This window comes from Eleginops maclovinus, chromosome 6 (assembly GCF_036324505.1).
Source record: "Eleginops maclovinus isolate JMC-PN-2008 ecotype Puerto Natales chromosome 6, JC_Emac_rtc_rv5, whole genome shotgun sequence".
Classification (NCBI taxonomy): Eukaryota; Metazoa; Chordata; class Actinopteri; order Perciformes; family Eleginopidae; genus Eleginops; species Eleginops maclovinus.
Window position 1 is genome coordinate 25,074,467 of NC_086354.1, and position 13,474 is coordinate 25,087,940.

The 13,474-nt window shown below is 41.5% G+C and overlaps 1 protein-coding gene across 1 annotated transcript in view; it reads right to left on the reverse strand.

The window, feature by feature from the left end:
* Positions 1-13,474, reverse strand: part of tmeff1a (transmembrane protein with EGF-like and two follistatin-like domains 1a) — a 38,388-nt gene that overhangs the window by 2,840 nt on the left and 22,074 nt on the right. Inside the window, exons 5-9 of the mRNA XM_063885474.1 lie at positions 12,084-12,180; positions 11,512-11,666; positions 10,138-10,191; positions 685-799; positions 272-433 (exon numbers count right to left, since the gene is read on the reverse strand). Of these exons, the coding sequence (XP_063741544.1) occupies positions 272-433; positions 685-799; positions 10,138-10,191; positions 11,512-11,666; positions 12,084-12,180 (583 nt within the window). The remainder of the gene's footprint in view (positions 1-271; positions 434-684; positions 800-10,137; positions 10,192-11,511; positions 11,667-12,083; positions 12,181-13,474) is intronic.

Genomic DNA, 13,474 nt, shown 5'->3' on the forward strand with positions numbered 1-13,474 from the left:
GCACTTATTTACAGTTTTTCTCAAATTCTGACTTTTTATATAAAATTCCGGGTTTTTTTCTTCTCAAGTTTTAGAAAAAACAAATTGAGTAAAAAGTCTGATTTTTTTTCTAGAAATGTTTTCAGAAAAATAAAAGTTCTGACCCTAATCTCCAAAGTTTGACCTTTGTCTCAAAATTCTGAGAAAAATCTATATTTTTAACTTTTTTCTCAAAATGTTTTGAATCATTTATTTTTCATCATTTTTTGGACTTTTGACTTTTGGACTTCACCTTGTGATGCACATCACCACGGCGACGATGATGGCGATCTGCACGGCGCCGATGATGGCGGCGATGAGAACGTAGTGAAGCTTCTGACCGCTGGGAACCACGTACAGGATGTTGAAGTCCTGAGGGTCCTCACACTGAGCGCCTTTATAACCCGCATCACACCTGACACACACACACACACACACACACACACACACACACACACACACACACACACACACACACACACACACACACACACACACACACACACACACACACACACACACACAGCATGTTAGCACTTGACACTACGCCTTTTGTTTACCTATCACCACGTTTTCTCGGCCGTGTTGACGTTCAGTCGTGTCCTTCAGACACCTCCCCTGCATGTTCACACCCTGAGTTTGACTTCCGTTCCTGAGTGAGTTTACCTGCAGGTGGCCACGTTGTAGTTGAATTCACATTTCCCGTGAACACAGAAGCCGTCGGCGCAGGGGATCGGCATCCCGGCGTAGAAACCATCTCCATGGTCCAAACCCGTGGTCTCTGAAAGTAAATGAACAATTTGGGGTTTTATTTAAATTCATTTGATAAATGATATTTTCATTTCCTTTGTTCCTCTCTCAGTTTTGTCGTCCTTCACTTCGTTGTGTTTGAAATGGAACGTTCTCATTTATTTATTGGTTTTATATTTTAGTACATTTATTAAACTAATGCACTTCATTTAATTTATTCTGCCTATTTTATTTGATTCCCTTGTTATATTATTTCATTTGATCTATTTATAATTATTTACTGTATTATTTGATTACATTCATCTTTTAGAACAGCAGCTCAACAAGCCTTGCTGAGCGCTATAGCCTATCTTGGCTTAGATTCACATGCTTTCATGCAGTGACACTCAAGTAAATATTTCAATGTTTTGAATCAGATATGAAGGAATTAGACTAAAGTAAAATGCACGTTTTTCTTTGTATTTCATTTCCACTTCCCGGCCGTTTGGACTTCATGAGTGACTGAGGATTATTGCAGTGTGCACGCTTTGCAGCACAGAGGAATACTCGCACGATATCTCCGCTGCAGCGTTAGGGATGTGTTAATTACAGATTCTGTGAAAGTGTGATTTTAACATCCTGGGAGTCTTCCAGCTCTTTTCTGAAAGCCTCCCTGAGAGGAACATAATGACGGTGATTATCTGGAGAGCTGTTCATGTTTCCTCTTCGCAGAGGGATGATTATTACGCGACACAGAAATCAGCGCTGAGCAGCGGAGAGGAGATCCAGCAGCATGGACTCATATTTTCTGAGCAGAGCAACCGTTCTGTGGTGTGTTGGTTCTTGTGTTTGTGCTGAACCCTAAACCGCCGCGTCTAAACAGTTCATCTGTTTTCCATTTGAACATGTTCCCTTAGTTTCAAAATAACAAGTTCACAGCTACACAGAAACAGAACAGCTAGTATAGGAACAGACAACAAGGGGACATATTAACCACACAGAGACACAACAACAAGGGGACATATTAACCACACAGAGACACAACAACAAGGGGACATATTAACCACACAGAGACACAACAACAAGGGGACATATTAACGACACAGAGACAAAACAACAAGGGGACATATTAACGACACAGAGACACAACAACAAGGGGACATATTAACCACACAGAGACACAACAACAAGGGGACATATTAACCACACAGAGACACAACAACAAGGGGACATATTAACGACACAGAGACAAAACAACAAGGGGACATATTAACGACACAGAGACACAACAACAAGGGGACATATTAACGACACAGAGACAAAACAACAAGGGGACATATTAACCACACAGAGACAAAACAACAAGGGGACATATTAACCACACAGAGACACAACAACAAGGGGACATATTAACGACACAGAGACAAAACAACAAGGGGACATATTAACGACACAGAGACACAACAACAAGGGGACATATTAACGACACAGAGACAAAACAACAAGGGGACATATTAACCACACAGAGACAAAACAACAAGGGGACATATTAACCACACAGAGACACAACAACAAGGGGACATATTAACGACACAGAGACAAAACAACAAGGGGACATATTAACGACACAGAGACACAACAACAAGGGGACATATTAACGACACAGAGACAAAACAACAAGGGGACATATTAACCACACAGAGACACAAAACAACAAGGGGACATATTAACCACACAGAGACAAAACAACAAGGGGACATATTAACCACACAGAGACACAACAACAAGGGGACATATTAACCACACAGAGACACAACAACAAGGGGACATATTAACCACACAGAGACAAAACAACAAGGGGACATATTAACCACACAGAGACAAAACAACAAGGGGACATATTAACCACACAGAGACACAACAACAAGGGGACATATTAACCACACAGAGACACAACAACAAGGGGACATATTAACCACACAGAGACAAAACAACAAGGGGACATATTAACCACACAGAGACACAACAACAAGGGGACATATTAACCACACAGAGACAAAACAACAAGGGGACATATTAACCACACAGAGACAAAACAACAAGGGGACATATTAACCACACAGAGACAAAACAACAAGGGGACATATTAACCACACAGAGACAAAACAACAAGGGGACATATTAACCACACAGAGACAAAACAACAAGGGGACATATTAACCACACAGAGACACAACAACAAGGGGACATATTAACCACACAGAGACACAAACAACAAGGGGACATATTAACCACACAGAGACAAAACAACAAGGGGACATATTAACCACACAGAGACAAAACAACAAGGGGACATATTAACCACACAGAGACAAAACAACAAGGGGACATATTAACCACACAGAGACACAAAACAACAAGGGGACATATTAACCACACAGAGACAAAACAACAAGGGGACATATTAACCACACAGAGACACAACAACAAGGGGACATATTAACGACACAGAGACACAAACAACAAGGGGACATATTAACCACACAGAGACAAAACAACAAGGGGACATATTAACCACACAGAGACACAACAACAAGGGGACATATTAACCACACAGAGACAAAACAACAAGGGGACATATTAACCACACAGAGACACAACAACAAGGGGACATATTAACCACACAGAGACAAAACAACAAGGGGACATATTAACGACACAGAGACACAACAACAAGGGGACATATTAACCACACAGAGACAAAACAACAAGGGGACATATTAACCACACAGAGACACAACAACAAGGGGACATATTAACCACACAGAGACAAAACAACAAGGGGACATATTAACGACACAGAGACAAAACAACAAGGGGACATATTAACCACACAGAGACACAACAACAAGGGGACATATTAACCACACAGAGACACAACAACAAGGGGACATATTAACCACACAGAGACAAAACAACAAGGGGACATATTAACCACACAGGGACAAAACAACAAGGGGACATATTAACCACACAGGGACAAAACAACAAGGGGACATATTAACCACACAGAGACACAACAACAAGGGGACATATTAACCACACAGAGACACAAACAACAAGGGGACATATTAACCACACAGAGACAAAACAACAAGGGGACATATTAACCGACACAGAGACAAAACAACAAGGGGACATATTAACCACACAGAGACACAACAACAAGGGGACATATTAACGACACAGAGACAAAACAACAAGGGGACATATTAACCACACAGAGACACAACAACAAGGGGACATATTAACCACACAGAGACAAAACAACAAGGGGACATATTAACCACACAGAGACAAAACAACAAGGGGACATATTAACCACACAGAGACAAAACAACAAGGGGACATATTAACCACACAGAGACAAAACAACAAGGGGACATATTAACCACACAGAGACACAACAACAAGGGGACATATTAACGACACAGAGACAAAACAACAAGGGGACATATAACGACACAGAGACACAAAACAACAAGGGGACATATTAACCACACAGAGACAAAACAACAAGGGGACATATTAACCACACAGAGACAAAACAACAAGGGGACATATTAACCACACAGAGACAAAACAACAAGGGGACATATTAACGACACAGAGACACAAACAACAAGGGGACATATTAACCACACAGAGACACAACAACAAGGGGACATATTAACGACACAGAGACAAAACAACAAGGGGACATATTAACCACACAGAGACCAAACAACAAGGGGACATATTAACCACACAGAGACCAAACAACAAGGGGACATATTAACCACACAGAGACCAAACAACAAGGGGACATATTAACCACACAGAGACCAAACAACAAGGGGACATATTAACCACACAGAGACAAAACAACAAGGGGACATATTAACCACACAGAGACACAACAACAAGGGGACATATTAACCACACAGAGACACAACAACAAGGGGACATATTAACCACACAGAGACAAAACAACAAGGGGACATATTAACCACACAGAGACACAACAACAAGGGGACATATTAACCACACAGAGACACAACAACAAGGGGACATATTAACCACACAGAGACACAACAACAAGGGGACATATTAACCACACAGAGACACAACAACAAGGGGACATATTAACCACACAGAGACACAACAACAAGGGGACATATTAACCACACAGAGACAAAACAACAAGGGGACATATTAACCACACAGGGACAAAACAACAAGGGGACATATTAACCACACAGGGACAAAACAACAAGGGGACATATTAACCACACAGAGACACAACAACAAGGGGACATATTAACCACACAGAGACACAACAACAAGGGGACATATTAACCACACAGGGACAAAACAACAAGGGGACATATTAACCACACAGAGACAAAACAACAAGGGGACATATTAACCACACAGAGACAAAACAACAAGGGGACATATTAACCACACAGAGACACAACAACAAGGGGACATATTAACGACACAGAGACAAAACAACAAGGGGACATATTAACCACACAGAGACACAAAACAACAAGGGGACATATTAACCACACAGAGACAAAACAACAAGGGGACATATTAACCACACAGAGACACAACAACAAGGGGACATATTAACCACACAGAGACAAAACAACAAGGGGACATATTAACCACACAGAGACACAACAACAAGGGGACATATTAACGACACAGAGACAAAACAACAAGGGGACATATTAACCACACAGAGACAAAACAACAAGGGGACATATTAACCACACAGAGACAAAACAACAAGGGGACATATTAACCACACAGAGACAAAACAACAAGGGGACATATTAACCACACAGAGACACAACAACAAGGGGACATATTAACGACACAGAGACAAAACAACAAGGGGACATATCAACGACACAGAGACACAAAACAACAAGGGGACATATTAACCACACAGAGACACAACAACAAGGGGACATATTAACCACACAGAGACAAAACAACAAGGGGACATATTAACCACACAGAGAAAAAACAACTAGGGGACATATTAACCACACAGAGACCAAACAACAAGGGGACATATTAACCACACAGAGACACAACAACAAGGGGACATATTAACCACACAGAGACACAACAACAAGGGGACATATTAACCACACAGAGACCAAACAACAAGGGGACATATTAACCACACAGAGACAAAACAACAAGGGGACATATTAACCACACAGAGACACAACAACAAGGGGACATATTAACCACACAGAGACAGAACAACAAGGGGACATATTAACCACACAGAGACAAAACAACAAGGGGACATATTAACCACACAGAGACACAACAACAAGGGGACATATTAACCACACAGAGACCAAACAACAAGGGGACATATTAACCACACAGAGACAAAACAACAAGGGGACATATTAACCACACAGAGACACAACAACAAGGGGACATATTAACCACACAGAGACCAAACAACAAGGGGACATATTAACCACACAGAGACCAAACAACAAGGGGACATATTAACCACACAGAGACAAAACAACAAGGGGACATATTAACCACACAGAGACACAACAACAAGGGGACATATTAACCACACAGAGACACAACAACAAGGGGACATATTAACCACACAGAGACAAAACAACAAGGGGACATATTAACGACACAGAGACACAACAACAAGGGGACATATTAACCACACAGAGACACAACAACAAGGGGACATATTAACCACACAGAGACACAACAACAAGGGGACATATTAACCACACAGAGACACAACAACAAGGGGACATATTAACCACACAGAGACACAACAACAAGGGGACATATTAACCACACAGAGACAAAACAACAAGGGGACATATTAACCACACAGGGACAAAACAACAAGGGGACATATTAACCACACAGGGACAAAACAACAAGGGGACATATTAACCACACAGAGACACAACAACAAGGGGACATATTAACCACACAGAGACACAACAACAAGGGGACATATTAACCACACAGGGACAAAACAACAAGGGGACATATTAACCACACAGAGACAAAACAACAAGGGGACATATTAACCACACAGAGACAAAACAACAAGGGGACATATTAACCACACAGAGACACAACAACAAGGGGACATATTAACGACACAGAGACAAAACAACAAGGGGACATATTAACCACACAGAGACACAAAACAACAAGGGGACATATTAACCACACAGAGACAAAACAACAAGGGGACATATTAACCACACAGAGACACAACAACAAGGGGACATATTAACCACACAGAGACAAAACAACAAGGGGACATATTAACCACACAGAGACACAACAACAAGGGGACATATTAACGACACAGAGACAAAACAACAAGGGGACATATTAACCACACAGAGACAAAACAACAAGGGGACATATTAACCACACAGAGACAAAACAACAAGGGGACATATTAACCACACAGAGACAAAACAACAAGGGGACATATTAACCACACAGAGACACAACAACAAGGGGACATATTAACGACACAGAGACAAAACAACAAGGGGACATATCAACGACACAGAGACACAAAACAACAAGGGGACATATTAACCACACAGAGACACAACAACAAGGGGACATATTAACCACACAGAGACAAAACAACAAGGGGACATATTAACCACACAGAGAAAAAACAACTAGGGGACATATTAACCACACAGAGACCAAACAACAAGGGGACATATTAACCACACAGAGACACAACAACAAGGGGACATATTAACCACACAGAGACACAACAACAAGGGGACATATTAACCACACAGAGACCAAACAACAAGGGGACATATTAACCACACAGAGACAAAACAACAAGGGGACATATTAACCACACAGAGACACAACAACAAGGGGACATATTAACCACACAGAGACAGAACAACAAGGGGACATATTAACCACACAGAGACAAAACAACAAGGGGACATATTAACCACACAGAGACACAACAACAAGGGGACATATTAACCACACAGAGACCAAACAACAAGGGGACATATTAACCACACAGAGACAAAACAACAAGGGGACATATTAACCACACAGAGACACAACAACAAGGGGACATATTAACCACACAGAGACAAAACAACAAGGGGACATATTAACCACACAGAGACAGAAAACCTGTCATGAATACCATCAAAGAAACTCCTGACAAGAAAAGGAGGTTACTCAAAAATCTAAAGAGATCAAAATTGAGCGAAAAGACAATAAATGGACAGACCTGAGATTCTGTGCGTCTTGATCCTATTTTAGTGTTTTTCATTCATTTTATTTTTATTTATTTACTTTATTTTTATTCATTTTAATCCATTTAAAAAAAAAATTTGCAAAATTTATTTATTTAATTTGTATTTAATTTTTTGGATGTACTGTGTTTTAATTCATTCTTAAAATCGATCAAAAATAAAAAGAAAACATTTAAAAAAAGACCAAAGCACTGCGTCAAAAAGGTGGAGGGCTTATCATTATCCCCCGTGAGTCATTTTATGTATAAGGAACTCTGAAAGACATTTGATTTAGTGAAGGTCGTCGAGACAGAAGTGAACGCAGCCTCTTCTGTTTCACGTTATCGGAGAGAAACGAGCTGCTGCGTCTTCACTGTTTGTGTTTCAGATGATTAATCCCATCCTCCTTTGGTCTGTCTCTGAGTGCAAAGTAAAACACAGCGTGAAGGAACTGACAGAAACCCAGAGAGACGTCTAACCGCAGGAATCGATGCACCGAGCTGCAGATAATAAAACCCTTTATTTTCTGTTTCATCTCCAGACTTTGCCTCCTGCTGCGCCTCTAATCCTGGAGTTTACTCGTGAGAAATTACAGCGGCTTAAAGCACGCTCACATTATTCTCTGCAGAGTTGTGAGGACAGTGTTGTGGAAGGAGATTTCAATGAGTTTCTCTGATATTTCCCCTCTGCAGGTTCAGACGCAGGTTCAGACGCAGGTTAACAAGCTGCAGGAAGTAGTCTCTTTAGTGTCCCCTGGTGTCCGGCTGTGTGCGTCTCTCTTTAGTGTCCCCTGGTCTCCAGCTGTGTGCGTCTCTCTTTAGTGTCCCCTGGTCTCCAGCTGTGTCTGTCTCTCTTTAGTGTCCCCTGGTCTCCAGCTGTGTGTGTCTCTCTTTAGTGTCCCCTGGTCTCCAGCTGTGTCTGTCTCTCTTTAGTGTCCCCTGGTCTCCAGCAGTGTGCGTCTCTCTTTAGTGTCCCCTGGTCTCCAGCTGTGTGTGTCTCTCTTTAGTGTCCCCTGGTCTCCAGCTGTGTGCGTCTCTCTTTAGTGTCCCCTGGTCTCGCGCTGTATGCGTCTCTCTTTAGTGTCCCCTGGTCTCCAGCTGTGTGCGTCTCTCTTTAGTGTCCCCTGGTCTCCAGCTGTGTGTGTCTCTCTTTAGTGTCCCCTGGTCTCCAGCTGTGTGCGTCTCTCTTTAGTGTCCCCTGGTCTCCAGCTGTGTGCGTCTCTCTTTAGTGTCCCCTGGTCTCCAGCTGTGTGCGTCTCTCTTTAGTGTCCCCTGGTCTCCAGCTGTGTGCGTCTCTCTTTAGTGTCCCCTGGTCTCCAGCTGTGTGCGTCTCTCTGTAGTCTCCCCTGGTCTCCAGCTGTATGCGTCTCTCTTTAGTGTCCCCTGGTCTCCAGCTGTGTGCGTCTCTCTTTAGTGTCCCCTGGTCTCCAGCTGTGTGTGTCTCTCTTTAGTGTCCCCTGGTCTCCAGCTGTGTGCGTCTCTCTTTAGTGTCCCCTGGTCTCCAGCTGTGTGTGTCTCTCTTTAGTGTCCCCTGGTCTCCAGCTGTGTGCGTCTCTCTTTAGTGTCCCCTGGTCTCCAGCTGTGTGCGTCTCTCTTTAGTGTCCCCTGGTCTCCAGCTGTGTGCGTCTCTCTTTAGTGTCCCCTGGTCTCCAGCTGTGTGCGTCTCTCTTTAGTGTCCCCTGGTCTCCAGCTGTGTGCGTCTCTCTTTAGTGTCCCCTGGTCTCCAGCTGTGTGCGTCTCTCTTTAGTGTCCCCTGGTCTCCGTTGTGTTTGGTTTCTGCAGCTTTCAGTAAACTGCTCATGTTTCCTCTGCTGAATGTTCTCTAGATGCTGCAGATGTTGAAGAGCTGCTGCAGATGTTTTTCTGCATGTGTTCTGATTTGTGTTTCTATATCTGCATCGTCTGTGAAGCTGCTGCGTGTTTCTGATCCATGCACCAATAGGTTGCAGTCGTAGTGTCATATGATCTTTATAACACGTTGAGTATTAATATCTACAAACATACATTTGAAGTTAATGTTTTCTTACCTAGGACGTTCACTTTGAAGGGGCTGCTGTCGTCCTTTTTTCCAGTTTTCTCTTATCAGCTGAGGAGGTAAAACACCTCAGTCAGAAACAGGCAGACTCTGGCACAGCACTAAGTTTGTTTTAGTCCCCCTTAAAGGACAGGGACACCTCTGAACGGACACATATGACATGAGGAGTTCCTCAAGGCTCCGTCCTGGGGCCTGTTAACTTCACAAACTTGAACTGGCTCAGATTATGGCTCACAACTAAAGAACATTTCTATGCAGACGACACACGCATTAACATTCTACAGGGATCTATAGAGTGGTGCAGGGATGTCGTATTTTTGTGTTGAACCCTGAAGGCAGCATCTACCAAATGCAATGGGATTTTTCCATTGGATTTGGATATTGCAGAATATAATCTCTGTGTCATTCTTACACGTTTAGTTCAGCAGGATAATCTCCACATATTATCACCGCTTTATGGTTTCTGATTCATTCATTTCTTATTAAGTTTGAAGGACATATCTCAGACGGTGTAAAATGATATCATTTCACTTCTTTTATTTGAATTTAATTTAATGTAATTACATTTCATATTTATCTTATTTCATTTATTCTAACGTGACTTTCTGTTTATTATTTTATTATAGAACGTTAAAGTCTCTTCAGCTTCTCCACAGATCTGATTTCAGGATAACACATTTCTGCCTCTGTCCGCAGGAGGAGGAGCTGCTGGGAATGTTAAACACACACACACACACACACACACACACACACACACACACACACACACACACACACACACACACACACACACACACACACACACACACACACACACACACACACACACACACACACACACACACACACACACACACACACACACACACACACACACACACACACACACACATTCCTGAAGATATTGACAAAACACTCTCCATCCCTACAACCCCCCCCCCCTTCTCTATTTGATTTGCTCATTGTTGGAACGTAGATTTTATTAGGAGCCCTGAGCTTTTCTTCAGCAGGCTGTTAAAATCATATTAAATAGTCCCCAAAATGAATCAGCTGTATCCCCTACGCTGCCTCACTGTGGAACCCTCAGCAGCATGTCGCCTGAACTGGCCTATTAATCTTTATCATCGTATTCTTTTTATTGTAATTACACATCTGGTATTGTGTTTTTTTATTTGCTGTTGGATTAATTCTGATATTATTATTTTGACTTTTCCAAATTAAATTTATTTCACATTTTTATTTTCTTTACATTCTTCTTGAACTGTTGCCATGCTGCTGAAGCTCATGGAGCTGCGCCCTGTGTATGTACAGCGGTAAACAACTGCAGCTTTATTATCATTTCGATATATTTGTGATTAAAGCTGCCTCTCACCGGGACACCTGCCCAGGTGTTTGACGTCGATCTGCTCCTGCTTCATGCAGGACGCCTCGCGCACCAGACACGGGTTGTTGTAGGAGTTTCCGTCCGTCGCACAAACCGGGTTCTCGTTGTGACCGCTGCAGTCGATATTACAGATGCACCTGCAGAGGAGGGGGGTAATAATAAATGTGTGTGTGTGTGTGTATATGAGTGTGTGCATGTGTGTGGGACATGAAGACGCAGATCATTAATGCTCCACAGACTAATGGGAGTCCTGTTTCAGATGCAATCAGACACATTCAGATCTTTACGACAGAACATCTCTCCATCAGAGGTCAGTTTTACATCGCTTCTGCACTCACTATTCTGCACTTACATACATGTTTCAGATATCTATTACCTTTACCTGCCACTTAAACATCACTCATGCTTTCTGGAATACTATAGTATGTTAGTTAAGGCACTTATATTTATAACACTATATATCTTGAACCTGATTTCTGCACGCTGACAATACCGTTAAATCCGAACCAGTTTTACTAAAAGTCCATCAAATGTCTCGCTGTGGGAACACTCACCAGACGTCCTCAGAGTCCTCGTCGCACTCGGCTCCGTATTTACAGGTGCTGCACTTTGTGAACTTCTTCCCGCCGTCGGAGGCTGAACCCTCGTCGTCTGTAAAATAAAAAATACAGATTTTAGTTTGTAGTTATAGAAACATAATCAGTTCTCAGCTGTTTTCACCGGGGTAGAGTTTCTTAGACCAAGAACACTTTATTTATTACCCTTTATTAAGATTAATAAACACCTTTAACTTTATCCCTGAGCAGTTCTTGGATTTCGTAGCATTTCCTCCATAAAGTCATAAGAAATGTAATAGAATAAAATAAAATAATAAATCAAAAGTAAATTAAATTAAATGGAATAATGATAAAAGAAATACACATGAATAAAAAACAATTGGAATAAAGAAGAAAATAATTAAATTCAAATTAATATCAGAATAAAAATAATAATATAATAAAGTAAATAAGTAAATAAATAAAAAGAACAAATGTATTAAAACAACAAAATAACACAAACAATAAAATTAAACGAGTTGAATTAAATAAGTAAATAAAATAAAGAATTTTAAGTTAGAAAACTCACAGAATACCACAATATATACCATAATATATTTTCATGTGTTTCACCATAAATACAATCTTGTAGGAACACAAATAAAGTAATGTGATAAATATAATTCCCGTAAACATATTGGACTTTAATGAAATGAAATCCACTTAGTGTTTCTGCTCTTATATAAAATACTAACTTTTTTATTTAACTCCAGACGTCCTGGCTGACCTTTGTGTTTCCACATCCATCTAACTTAAAGAACATCATCAGCTTTTATTACTGTTGATATTATTATTGTTATTTGCAGTTCTTTCCACAACAGAGACTTGATTACATTTCCAAAACAGCCTCCAGCTCTCGCCGCGGCTCACACACTCTCCATCAGCGGAGTGTGTGAGGACGCTGGACGTTATCGCCTCACAATATCATCATTACTGTAATCCTCTTTACTGGGGATGGGTCTAATGCCAGGCGGCGCTTATTCTGCAGAAGAGACGAACAGGAACCTGAGACATCACGGGAGACATGTGACAGCAGGAGGAAGAGGAGGAGGAAGAGCTCAACAGGAAGGAAGTTCATAAATGTGACGAGCATCCAGTTTACCTGAGGTCCTTAAAACACCTGTGTTGTAGACTTAGAATCTGGATAAACAGGTAAAGAAATCCTGGAAATGCAGTGTCATGGTCAGTAAGTGTATAGTAAGAACAATAACAGCCATCAGAGAGGGAGGGGGGACCAACCAGAGACCTTTAGAGCATGGAAACAGATATTACGTTAGACCTGTTCAGGGGTTCACATTATTGTGTCCATCCCACAGATCTTTCCGTTTTAAAATATGAACGAGAGCGAT